This window comes from Capricornis sumatraensis, chromosome 22, assembly GCF_032405125.1.
Source record: "Capricornis sumatraensis isolate serow.1 chromosome 22, serow.2, whole genome shotgun sequence".
Classification (NCBI taxonomy): Eukaryota; Metazoa; Chordata; class Mammalia; order Artiodactyla; family Bovidae; genus Capricornis; species Capricornis sumatraensis.
The window spans coordinates 32,788,116-32,800,810 of NC_091090.1; the positions used below are offsets into that span (position 1 = coordinate 32,788,116).

Sequence of the window (12,695 nt, forward strand, 5' to 3'; positions counted from 1 at the left end):
TAATTCTTGTCAGTTAGCTCCAAAAATACTTCTGCAATTACTATTTAATAGTTTTCACTTGGTATAAGGTTGGTGACAGATAAGAAAAACAAGACCAAAAATGTTTATGAATTCTTCATATTTCATCAGAGGAGGCAATGACACCCCACTCCGGTACTCCTGCCTGGAAAATCCCGTGGATGGAGGAGCCTGGTGGGCTGCAGTCCTTGGGGTCGCTAAGAGTTGGACACGACTTAGTGGCTTCATTTTCCCTTTTCACTTTCATGTATTGGAGAAGGAAATGGCAACCCACTCCAGCGTTCTTGCCTGGAGAATCCCAGGGATGGGGGATCCTGGTGGGTCACCATCTATGGGGTCACACAGAGTCGGACATGACTCAAGCGACTTAGCAGCAGCAGCAGCAGCATATTTCATTGGTATTACATCATAATATATCATGTTACAGTCTGTGAAAATAAGTGTAGATATAAAAAAACTAAATAAAAAGGAAGAATTTTGAAACTCAATTTTCCATGATCAGAAATTAAAGAGAAAATCACATAATAATGAACTAGAAAGGTATTCCTGAGATTTTTTTCAAGCTGACTCTACTTTGAACAATATTTTACAGTAATCCTGGACAGGTTATTCAATTGAATTATTAAATATCTTTGGGGTCAGAGTTCATAAACTCTTTAGCTAAACCATTAGTTACACTATCTGTATTAATTAGAACTCAGACTACTATTTATTTTAATTACTTGCCTCTATGCTTAGAGAAAAAGAAATCATGACATATTGCTTAAAAATGTCCTTTAACTCATATGTGACTTTACATTGACTTTCTTGTGGAGTTCATGCCCTAAATTAAAATCCTTAAAGGGTAGCAGTTTAAGAAAACAGTTTAATTTAAAGTGTAATAATTTTAAAAAATTATTTATTTTTTGGCTGTGCCATGCAACATGTGGGATCTTAGTTTCCTGACTAGAGACTGAACCTGTATCTTCTGCACTAGAAGCTTGGAGTCTTAACCACTGGGCCACCAGAGAAGTCCCTAAAACAGTATAATTATATTACTCACATTATGATATGTTAACTTGCAGGGAACACATAGGTAAACATACTTAAGTACTATCCAACTATACAGTATATGAGTACTTGAGGCAAATTTCTATATCTGATTTTATTTAAGAACACAAAAAATAGATAACAAGTCATTTCTATCAACTGATATGTCCAAAACAAATTGAACAATAAAACTCAATGGACAGTGTTCCATTTATTCAAGTTTTCCTTATATTATGTAAGAATGCATTGTTTACCATGACTTACTGGGCTTATCCATTTATTATTCTTTTATACAGTTCCTTTAGTTTCACAGATAGTAAACACTCTGACAAGCAGTATAAAACCACATCTCCCATTTCTCATTGCCTGTTGATTTATGCCTGAGAAGAGTTCTCTAGACTTTTTCAAGTCACTGACTCCTTGAAATCACCCTCCTCAAGGCCCCCTTTACTTCCTTGTTCCTCAAAGTATAGATCAGTGGATTTAGCATAGGAGTGACCACATTGTACATTATGGCACTGACCTGATCCTGGTCCATGGAGCTACTTGAGGCAGGATGAATGTAAACAAAGACACCAGGGACGTGGAAAAGAACAACTACCAAGAAATGGGAGGCACACGTAGACAGTGCTTTATGTAGCGTGCTACAAGAATGGGTCTTGAAGAAAAGATAGATAATAATATAGAAATAGGACAGGAATGTTAGAAAGCATGAACCCGTGGCAATGGTGCCTGTGACAGTATTGAGCAGCCGCTGGTTGAGCTCAGTGTTCCCACAGGCCAACTCCAGCAACGGCTTCATATCACAGATGAAGTGATGGATATGGTTGGAACCACAGAAGTTTAAGCGAGAGGTCATTACTGAGTGCAGCAGGGCATGGAAAAAACCAATGATCCAGACAGTGACAGCCATCTGGATACAGACTTGAGGATTCATGATCAGAGTATAATGAAGTGGTTTGCAGATAGCCACAAAGCGGTCAAAGCCCATCACGGCCAGCAACATGGCCTCTGTGCTGCCCATGAAGTGGAAGAAATGAAGCTGGCTTATGCATCCCGAGAAAGAAATTGCTCTGTGTGTAGAGAGGACGTTCTCCATCATCTTCGGCAGACTCGTTGTGGAGAAGCAGATATCCACACAGGACAGGTTTCCCAGGAAAAAATACATAGGAGAATGGAGTCTTGGATCAGAGATGACAACCCTCAGGATGGCTCCATTCGCAGCCAGATTGACAATGTAAATTGCAAGGAAAACCACAAAGAGAACAGGCTGCAGTACTTGGATGTCTGTCACTGGCAGGAGGAGAAATTCAGTGACTGAGGTTTGATTCAGCATCACTTGAAAGAAAAGACAAAATAACATGGAATGTGATCTCTGATGGGAACCGGAGTCCTCCTGCTGAGAATTTTCTCACCCAGACAATAATATTTTGAGAGAGAGCATTGCTATTTAAATAGTCCCAGCATCACAGGTTGTACAATATTTGGACCACTTGATGATTAAATAGTAAGGTTACATGGTGTTTGTGGACCGTTACTCAAACACTTTTTAAAAATTAATCAATGTTTTTCTTTCTTCCAGGGATTCAGAGCATGTTGCCAGCCTACCAATTTCTCTAATAACACTTGTGTTTTATCATACTAAGATCTAACAGAGGGTAAATTTTTAAATACTCCACTTCGCTGCTTTAACTTAGCAAAGTAAGAGCTTATTTGATTTACTTAAGAGCAATCAGCAAGGAGAGAACATTAAGAGCTCTAAGGAAATTGAAACAGATGCAAACCTTGGAATGCTTTCTAGAAAAAGGAAACATTTTAAGTTTGGGAAATCCTTGAAAGGAGAAGAAAAAGATTTCATGTGACTAGAATTCAAAAGTGAATTGAGTAGGGAACATTTCTAGCAATCCCCTGGGATTCTCACCCTTATAGCTAGAAAAAATTTTGAGTAAATATCTAACCATTAATTCACCTTTATTGAAGGCTGGCTTCCAGGTATTCCAAGTAGCTTTCCTGGATAACCATGTATGTTTTGTATATTATTAAACTTTATCACTCCTGCTTAAGAGAGGCATGATATGCCAAACATCATTTTTGGTTCTCTACCCTCAAAACAAAACTGTTTAAAAAATCCTTGGGGAAGAGAACCATTTCCTAACATCTAAAGATAATAGTAATCAGACTTTATGTACCAAATGATTTATTTCACTGCATCCTGAATATTTAAAAATCACATATTTACTCTGGAGAACACTTAGAGAAAGGCAATAAAAATGTACATAGAAAAGAGCCTTCATAATCCACAAACACAATGGGGAGTGTTTCCTATCATAAGATAGGAAACTAGCCCTGAATACTGGGCATTCAACTTTAATACTAGCAAGAAGATAGACAATAAGTGCAACTCTTGAGCTTGTCTCCTGGCTCATTCTCCTACCTGTTTGAGTGTTCAAATTCACCGCTAAGAAAGCTTACCAGGTTGACACTCCTGTAAAGTAAATAATAGAAAAACATTAAGAGAAATAAAGAGTAAAAATGTATTTGAAGTGACAACTTATATTGGGACTGAGTATATAAGCTCTTCATTTTCCAAAACCTCTTCTTTCTGAAATTCTGCCTGTCTTTTATGTTCCACAGATCTTCAGACAAACCCTGAGAGAGAATGTCCCTGGGGTTTGGGAGGATCTTTCTATGCCTGCAGTATGACAGAATTCTCCTTGGGGAAGTCCTATCTTGAGTTCTATTTTTGTTTTTCCCATCTTTCCTATTTTCTTTCCTTACTGTACTTCTTTCCTAGTTTAAGAATCACAGACAGTATAGGTCTCAATGGCCTACATTTTCGTTTTTCCCCCAAACTTTAAACTTCCTATTTTTAATTGGAGTATAGCCAATTAACAATGTTGTGGTAGTTTCACAAGAAGAGTGAAGGGACTCAGGTCATACATGGAAATGTATCCATTCTTCCCATCCAAATTCCCCTCGCATCCTTGCCAGCACATAACACTGAGAGAGTTCCATGTGCTATACAATGGGTTCTTGTTGGTTATACATTTTAAATATAGCAGTGTGTACACGGCAATACCAAAGTCCCTAACTACCCCTTCCCCTGGCACCTGTAAGTTCATTTTCTAAGTCTGTGAGCTTTTATCTGTGCCACAAGTAAGTTCATTTGTACCATTTCCTTTGAGGGGCCACATACAAAGGATGTCATGTGATATTTCTCCTTCTCTGACTGACTTCACTTAGTATTGCACTCTCTAAAATTATCTTTCACGTCCTGGGACAGAGGTATGGATACCAAAGTTCTCACCTTGGGGACTGCACTCTGAAAATTCTATATAAAATGGAAGGAAATCGGGCAATGACAGTTAAGGAATGAGCGCAAGTCACATGCTATTGATCTGCACAGAAAGATGATTGTCATTTAGGTATTCTACTCGTTTATTACTGTGGTTCTATGGAATACAAAAGAGAGGAATGACAAGAAGCGGTATTGCTTTTGTTCCTTCTGAGTCTGACTCTTCACTGTTGGTGTTTTTTAAAAAAATTTTATTTGTTTATGTTTCGCCGCAGTGAGTCTTCACTGCTATGCATGGCCTTTCTCCAGCTGTGGTGAGCCCAGGCTACTCCCTAATTTTGGTGCACGGGCTTCTCATTGTGGTGGCGTCTCGGGTTGCAGAGAATGGACTCTAGAGGATGAGGTCTTCAGTAGTTGTGGTTCGCAGGCTCTAGAGCTTGGGATCAAGAGTTGTGACGCACAGGATTAGCTGCTAAGCAGCGTATAAGATCTTCCTGGACCAGTAATCAAACCTGTGTTCCCCTGCATTGGCAGGCAGATTCTTAACCACTGGACCACCAGGACTCTCCTACTGTTGGTATTAAGACTCAAATATTGTCTTTTATTTTGGTATCTCAGACCTCACACTTCTCCCCCCAGGCTGATATCTCCAATGTGTGTCTTCTTCACTTCTTGCTCTCTGCTTTAGTAGTAGTATTGTATCTGCTTCATCCAAGGAATATCTATATGCAATCCAACAGCTATCCAAGCTTTCTAATTACCATTACAAATGCAATCTACTTTGTCCACCTTTCAATTGTGTCTCATTTTTGCTGAAGTTCATAATATATTCATCACATTAATAATTTCTTAATTATTAATTTCATCAGCAGCTTAACAGGCTCACTGTGTATACCCTCTATTACTAATGCCAATGCCATCAGCATCCATGCAGTTTAATTAAATAGGAATTTAACCATCCGTGTTTAGGGTGACAGCATGTCATAAAGCAATACGTAACCATGTGCTCCTCTACAGTTTACAGCCTCTACGAAGCTTGGATTATGTCAAAAATTCTGTTCAATAGAAATTCTGTCTGAGATAGTGCAGGATGTAAGATGCCTTCTCCCACACACATTCTTTTATAAACAAAATTGGAATCAAGAGACCGAAGAAGGTAGAGTTGGAAGATGGAAGAACCATGTGAGTAAGGTTAGAAACAAATTTCTTGGGTTTACAAAAGTGAATGTAAAAAATTTCAGGAGTCCATCTGTGACCTCAAAATATCCTTTTATAGTCTTGTCTTATCTGTGTATCTCTCTTTTATTTATTTATTATTCATACTTTTTATTTATTGACTGTTACCTGTTTTGTGGGATATTAGTTCCCCAACCAGGGATTGAACCTGTGCCTTCAGCAGGGAAAATATGGAGTCCTAAATACTGGACCCTGGGGAATTCTGTATCTCTAAATAGTTGTAAGTATTGGCACCCACCATGGTTTCAGATTCAGTGGCACTTAGAAAGTGAGGAACATAGTAATTCTTCTCTGTTAGCCTCCAAATATACTCCAGCAATTACTATTTAATAACTTTCACTTAGTATAGCTTGGTGACAGGTAAGGAAAGCAAGACAAATTTTTGAGGAATTCTGTATATTTCACTGGAATTACATCATATTATATCACATTATAAATTGTGAAAATAAGTATAGAAATCAAAGAACAAAATAAATGATAGGGAAAGTTTAGAAACTCAATATTCATGACCAAAAATTGAGGGCAAAATAACATGCTAAAGCTAAAAATGTATTCCTGAGATTTTTTTCAAACTGACTATCCTTTTGACAATATTTTACAGGAATCTTTGACAGGTTGTCAGTTGACTTATAATACATCTTTGCAGTGAGAATTCACAAAACTCTTTAGATAAACCATTGGTTACAGTACCTCTGTTAACTAGAACTAATGGCAATATTTGTTTTAATTTCTTGCCTCCCTGCTGAGAGAAAAAGAAATCATGACATACTGATTAAAAATGTCCTTTCACTCATGTGTGAGTTAATATTTACTTTTCCATTTGTGCCCATGATCATAAATTCAAATCTTTAAAATATAATGGCATAGTAATTTTATTGTTCACATTATAATATGTTAACTTGCAGGAAACACACAAATAAACTGGCCTAAGCACTTTCCAGCTATACAATATATGAGTAACTGAGCCAAATTTCTGTACCTGATTTTATTCAAGAGCACAAACATGACAGATCAGTTGTATGAACCAATATCTCCCAAACAAATTCAGCTTTAAGATTCCATGAATAGTATACATTTGTTCAAATTTCCCTTATATTCCCTAGAAATGCACTGTTTAACACAACTTTCTGGGCTTTTTCATTTATTTTTTCTTTATACCATTCTCTCTGTTTTATAAGCTTCTCAGGTGGGACTAGTGGTAAAGAACCCACCTGCTAATGCAGGAGACATAAGAGATGTGGGTTCAATCCCTGAGTCGGGAAGAACCCCGGAGGAGGAAATGGCTACCCACTCCAGTATTCTTGCCTGGAGAATCCCATGGACAAAGGAGCCCAATAAGCTAGAGTCCAAGGGTCGCAAAGAGTCAGACATGATTGAAGCAACTTAGCACACATGGACTCTGTTTTACAAAGAGTAAACAATTTGAGAAGCAGTATTAACTTGCTATCTCCAGTTTTCATTACCTATTTATTTATGCCTCTGAAGAGTTCTTCAGATATCTTCAAGTCAGAGCCTCCTTCACATCACCCTCCTCAAGGCCCCTTTTATTTCCTTGTTCCTCAAAGTATAGATCAGTGGATTTAGCATAGGAGTGAGCACATTGATATAATGGCGATGATCTGATCCTGGTCCATGGAGCTACTTGAGGCAGGATGAATGTAAACAAAAACAACAGAAAAGAACAACTACCAAGAAATGGGAGGCACAAGCAGACAGTGCTTTATGAAGCATGCTGCAAGAATGGGTCTTGACCAGAAACTATAAAACTCCTAGAGGAGAACATAGGCAAAACACTCTCCGACGTAAATCACAGCAGGATCCTCTATGATCCACCTCCCAGAATTCTGGAAATAAAAGCAAAAATAAACAAATGGGATCTAATTAAAATTAAAAGCTTCTGCACAATAAAGGAAAATATAAGCAAGGTGAAAAGACAGCCTTCTGAGTGGGAGAAAATAATAGCAAATGAAGCAACTGACAAACAACTAATCTCAAAAATATGCAAGCAACTTATGCAGCTCAATTCCAGAAAAATAAACGACCCAATCAAAAAAATGGGCCAAAGAACTAAATAGACATTTCTCCAAAGAAGACATACGGATGGCTAACAAACATATGAAAAGATGCTCAGCAGCACTCATTATTAGAGAAATGCAAATCAAAACCACAATGAGGTACCACTTCACACCAGTCAGAATGTCTGCGATCCAAAAATCTGCAAGCAGTAAATGCTGGAGAGGGTCTGGAGAAAAGGGAACCCTCCTACACTGTTGGTGGGAATGCAAACTAGTACAGCCAGTATGGAGAACAGTGTGGAGATTCCTTAAAAAATTGCAAATAGAACTGCCTTATGACCCAGCAGTCCCACTGCTGGGCATACACACCGAGGAAACCAGAATTGAAAGAGACACTTGTACCCCAATGTTCATCGCAGCACTGTTTATAATAGCCAGGACATGGAAACAACCTAGATGTCCATCAGCAGATGAATGGATAAGAAAGCTGTGGTACATATACACAATGGAGTATTACTCAGCCATTAAAAAGAATTCATTTGAATCAGTTCTGATGAGATGGATGAAACTGGAGCCAATTATACAGAGTGAAGTAAGCCAGAAAGAAAAACACCAATACAGTATACTAACACATATATACAGAATTTAGAAAGATGGCAATGACGACCCTGTATGCAAGACAGCAAACAAGACACAGATGTGTATAACGGACTTTTGGACTCAGAGGGAGAGGGAGAGGGTGGGATGATTTGGGAGAATGGCATTGTAACATATATACTATCATGTAAGGATCGAATCGCCAGTCTATGTCCAACGCAGGATACAGCATGCTTGGGGCTGGTGCACGGTGATGAACCAGAGAGATGTTATGGGGAGGGAGGTGGGAGGGGGGTTCATGTTTGGGATCGCATGTACACCCGTGGTGGATTCATGTCAATGTATGGCAAAACCAATACAGTACTGTAAAGTAAAATAAAGTAAAAATAAAAATTAAAAAAAAATAAAATGAAATTAAAAAAAGTAAAAACAATCTATTCTTAGAAATGAAAAAAAAAAAAGACACATGTACCCCAATGGTCATTGCAGTACTATTTACAATAGCTAGGACACAGAAGCCAACTAGATGTTCATTGACAGATGAATGGAGAAAGAAGTTGTGGTACACATACACAATGGAGTATTACTCAGCCATAAAAAGGAACATATTTGAGTCAGTTCTAACGAGGTGGATGAACCTAGAGCCTATTATACAGAGTGAAGTACGTCATAAAGAGCAAGACAAATATCACTAACATATATATCATATACATACATAACATATCATAACACATACATAACATATCATTAACATATATATGGAATCTAGAAAGATGGTAGTGATGAACAACAACAAAAAAAAAGAATGGGTCTTGAACTAAGATAGATAATAATATAGAAATAGCACAGGAATGTTAGAAAGAATGAGCCCGTGGCAATGGTGCCTGTGACAGTATTGAGCAGCCACTCATTGAGCTCAACGTTCCCACAGGCCAACTCCAGCAATGGCTTAACATCACAGAAGACGTGGTGAATACGGTTGGAACCACAGAAGTTTAAGCGAGAGGTCATTGCTGAGTGCAGCTGGGCATGGAAAAAACCAGTGATCCAGACAGTGACAGCCATCTGGATACAGACTTGATGATTTATGATAAGAATATAATGAAATGGTTTGCAGATAGCCACAAAATGGTCAAAGCCCATCATGGCTAGCACCATGGACTCTGTGCTGCCCAGGAAATGGGAGAAATGAAGCTGGCTAATGCATACCAAGAAAGATATTGCTTTGTGTGTAGAGAGAAAGTTCTCCAGCTGGAATACAGACATCCAGACTTGACAGGTTTCCCAGGCAAAAATACATAGGAGAATGGAGTCTTGGACCAGAGATGACAACCATCAGGATGGCTCCTTTTCCAGCCAAGCTGATGATGTAAGTTGCAAGGAAAATCACAAAAAGAACAGGCTTCAGTTCTTGCATGTCTGTCACTCCCAGGAGGAGAAATTCAGTGACTGAGGTTTGTTTCAGCATCACTTGAAAGAAAAGACAAAATAACATATGGAATACTATCTCTGATGGGAACCAGTGTCCCACAGCTGAGGATTTTCCCATCTAGATAATAATATTTTGAGGTAGAGCAGTGGTGTTTTAAATAGTCTCAGCAGCACAGATTATACAATATTTGGACCACTAGATTATTAAATATTAACATTATATGCCATTTATGAACTGTTACTCAAACACTTTTGTTTTTATTTGACATATCTTTTCAAATATATATATATACATCCTTTCAAGAGAAAATTTTTTCTTTTTTCCAGGGATTCAGAGCAAATTGCCAGCTTACCAATCTTATCTGGTAAAGACTTGTCTTTTATCATCCTAAGATATAACAGAGGGCAAATTATTAAGCTCTGCACCACACTACTGTCCCTTGACTTAGTAAAAAAGCATTTGAAGGGTTTTTAACCTAAGAAAAATTGACTGTGAGGGGATAATAAGAGCTATAAAGAACTCTGAAAGGAGATGTAAACATTAGAGTGCTTTCTATTAAAAGGAATCATTCAATATTTGGGAAGGCCATGAAAGGAGAAGACAAAGATATGATGTGACTAGAATAAAAAAGTGAATTTAGTAGGGAACATTTCTAGAAATCCCATGAGATTATCACCTTTAAATGTAGTGAGGATTCTGAGAAATTATTTAATGTTAATATGGTGTTGGAGAAGACTCTTGAGAGTCCCTTGGACTGCAAGGAGATCCAACAAGTTCATTCTGAAGGAGATCGGCCCTGGGATTTTTTTGGAAGGAATGATGCTAAAGCTGAAACTCCAGTACTTTGGCCACCTCATGCAAAGAGTTGACTCATTGGAAAAGACTCTGATGCTGGGAGGGATTGGGGGCAGGAGGAGAAGAGGACAACAGAGGATGAGATGGCTGGATGGCATCACTGACTCGATGGAGGTGAGTCTGAGTGAACTCCGGGAGTTGGTGATGGACAGGGAGGGCTGGTGTGCTGCAATTCATGGGTTGCAAAGAGTCGGACATGACTGAGCGACTGAACTGAACTGAATGAACGTTTATTGAAGGCTGGCTTAAAGGAATTAAAAGTAACTTTCCTTGATAGCCATGTATATATTGGATATAGTTAAAGTCTAAAGAGTGGTCCAAAATCACAGAAAAAGTGGGGAATTTCTTGATTAGTATAGAATGAGAGCTGGGATAGCTTTACCCTCTGAGCTACCAAGGAAGTCCATTGTAAAGCAATGATATTCTAATTAAAACACATTGTAAAGCAATTACATGAGTCAGTGATGCCATCCAGCCATCTCATCCTCTGTTGTCCCCTTCTCCTCCTGCCTTCAATCTTTCCCAGCATCAGGGTCTTTTCCAATGACTCAGTTCTTTGCATCAGGTGGCCAAAGTATTGGAGTTTCAGCTTCAGCATCAGTCCTTCCAATGAATATTCAGGACTGATTTCCTTTAGGATTGACAAGCTGGATCTCCCTGCAGTCACAGGGACTCTCAAGGGTCTTCTTCAATGCCACAGTTTAAAAGCATCAATTCTTTGGTGCTCAGCTTTCTTTATAGTCCAACTCTCACATCCATACATGATTACTGGAAAAATCATAGCTTTGACTAGACAGACCTTTGTTGGCAAAGTAATGTCTCTGATTTTTAATATGCTGCCTAAGTTGATCATAGCTTTTCTTGCAAGAAGCAACTGTCTTTTAATTTCATGGTTGCAGTCACCATGTGCAGTGATTTTGGAGGCCCTCAAAATAAAATCTTTTACTGTTTCCATTGTTTCCCCATCTATTTGCCATGAAGCAATGGGACCGGATGCCATGATCTTAGTTTTTTGAATGTTGAGTTTTAAACCAAGTTTCTCGCTCTCCTCTTTCACTTTCATCAAGAGGCTCTTTAGTTCTTCTTCACTTTCTGCTCTAAGGATGGTGTCATATACACATCTGAGGTTATTGATATTTCTCCTGGAAATCTTGATTCCAGCTTGTGCTTCATCCAGCCCACCATTTCATATGATGTATTCTGCATATAAGTTGAATAGGCAGGGTGACAATATCCATGTATGTTGGATTACATAAAAAATTCTGATCAATAGTAATTCTAGTCTGAGATAGTTCAGGGTATAAAATGCTTTCTCCCCACACATTTTTTTATAAACAAAACTGGAACTGTGGCAAAACGAATACAATATTGTAAAGTAATTAACCTCCAATTAAATAAATTTATATAAAAAAAAAAGAGAGACCAAAGAAAGTAGAGTAGGGAGATGGAAGAACTATGTGAGCCAAGTTAGAATCAAATTCTTTGCTTTACAAAAGTGAATGTAAACAATTTGAATAGTCTGTTTATGAACTCAAAATATTCTTTTATAACTTTTCAGTCTGTACCTCTATTATTTATTTAGTAGTCTTATTTATTTATTTGTTGGTTGCACTGCATGGCTTGTGGGATCTTAGTTCCTCAACAAGGGGTTGAACCTAGGCCCTTGGCAGCGAAAGTGCAGAATGCTAACCACTGGACACCTGGGAATCCTATATCTTTAAATAGTTGGAAATGCCGGTATCCACTATGGTTTCAGGTCCAGTGACACTTCATGGAACATAGAAAGTGAGGAACATAGTAATTCTTGTCTATTAGCTCCAAAAATACTTCAGCAAAGAAAGCTGGGCACTGAAGAATTGATGCTTTTGAACTGTTGTGTTGGAGAAGACTCTTGAGAGTCCCTTGGACTGCAAGGAGATCCAACTAGTCCATCCTAAAGGAAATCAGCCCTGAATATTCATTGGAAGGACTGATGCTGAAGCTGAAAGTCCAATACTTTGGCTACCCGATGTGAAGAACCGACTCATTGGAAAAGACCCTGAAGCTGGGAAAGAATGAGGGCAGGAAGAGAAGGGGACAACAGAGGATGAGATGGTTGGATGGCATCACTGACTCAATGGACATGAGTTTGAGCAAGCTTTGGGAGTTGGTGATGGACAGGGAAGCCTAGCTTGCTGCAGTCCATGGGGTCGCAAAGAATTGGATACGACTAAGCGAT

At 38.5% G+C, this 12,695-nt stretch overlaps 1 protein-coding gene and 1 pseudogene across 1 annotated transcript; both read right to left on the minus strand.

The window, feature by feature from the left end:
- Positions 1-1,456: 1,456 nt before the first annotated feature.
- Positions 1,457-2,410, minus strand: LOC138069516 (olfactory receptor 12D2-like). The gene has a single exon (XM_068960839.1). The coding sequence runs from the start codon at positions 2,408-2,410 to the stop codon at positions 1,457-1,459; it is 954 nt and encodes a 317-aa protein (XP_068816940.1).
- A 4,674-nt stretch (positions 2,411-7,084) lies between these two features.
- Positions 7,085-9,685, minus strand: LOC138069469 (olfactory receptor 12D1-like; annotated as a pseudogene).
- Positions 9,686-12,695: the final 3,010 nt, after the last annotated feature.

Excerpts from the sequence above, each read along its gene's own strand:
- LOC138069516 (XM_068960839.1), bottom strand. The coding sequence starts at position 2,410 with ATGTTATTTTGTCTTTTCTTTCAAGTGATGCTGAATCAAACCTCAGTC.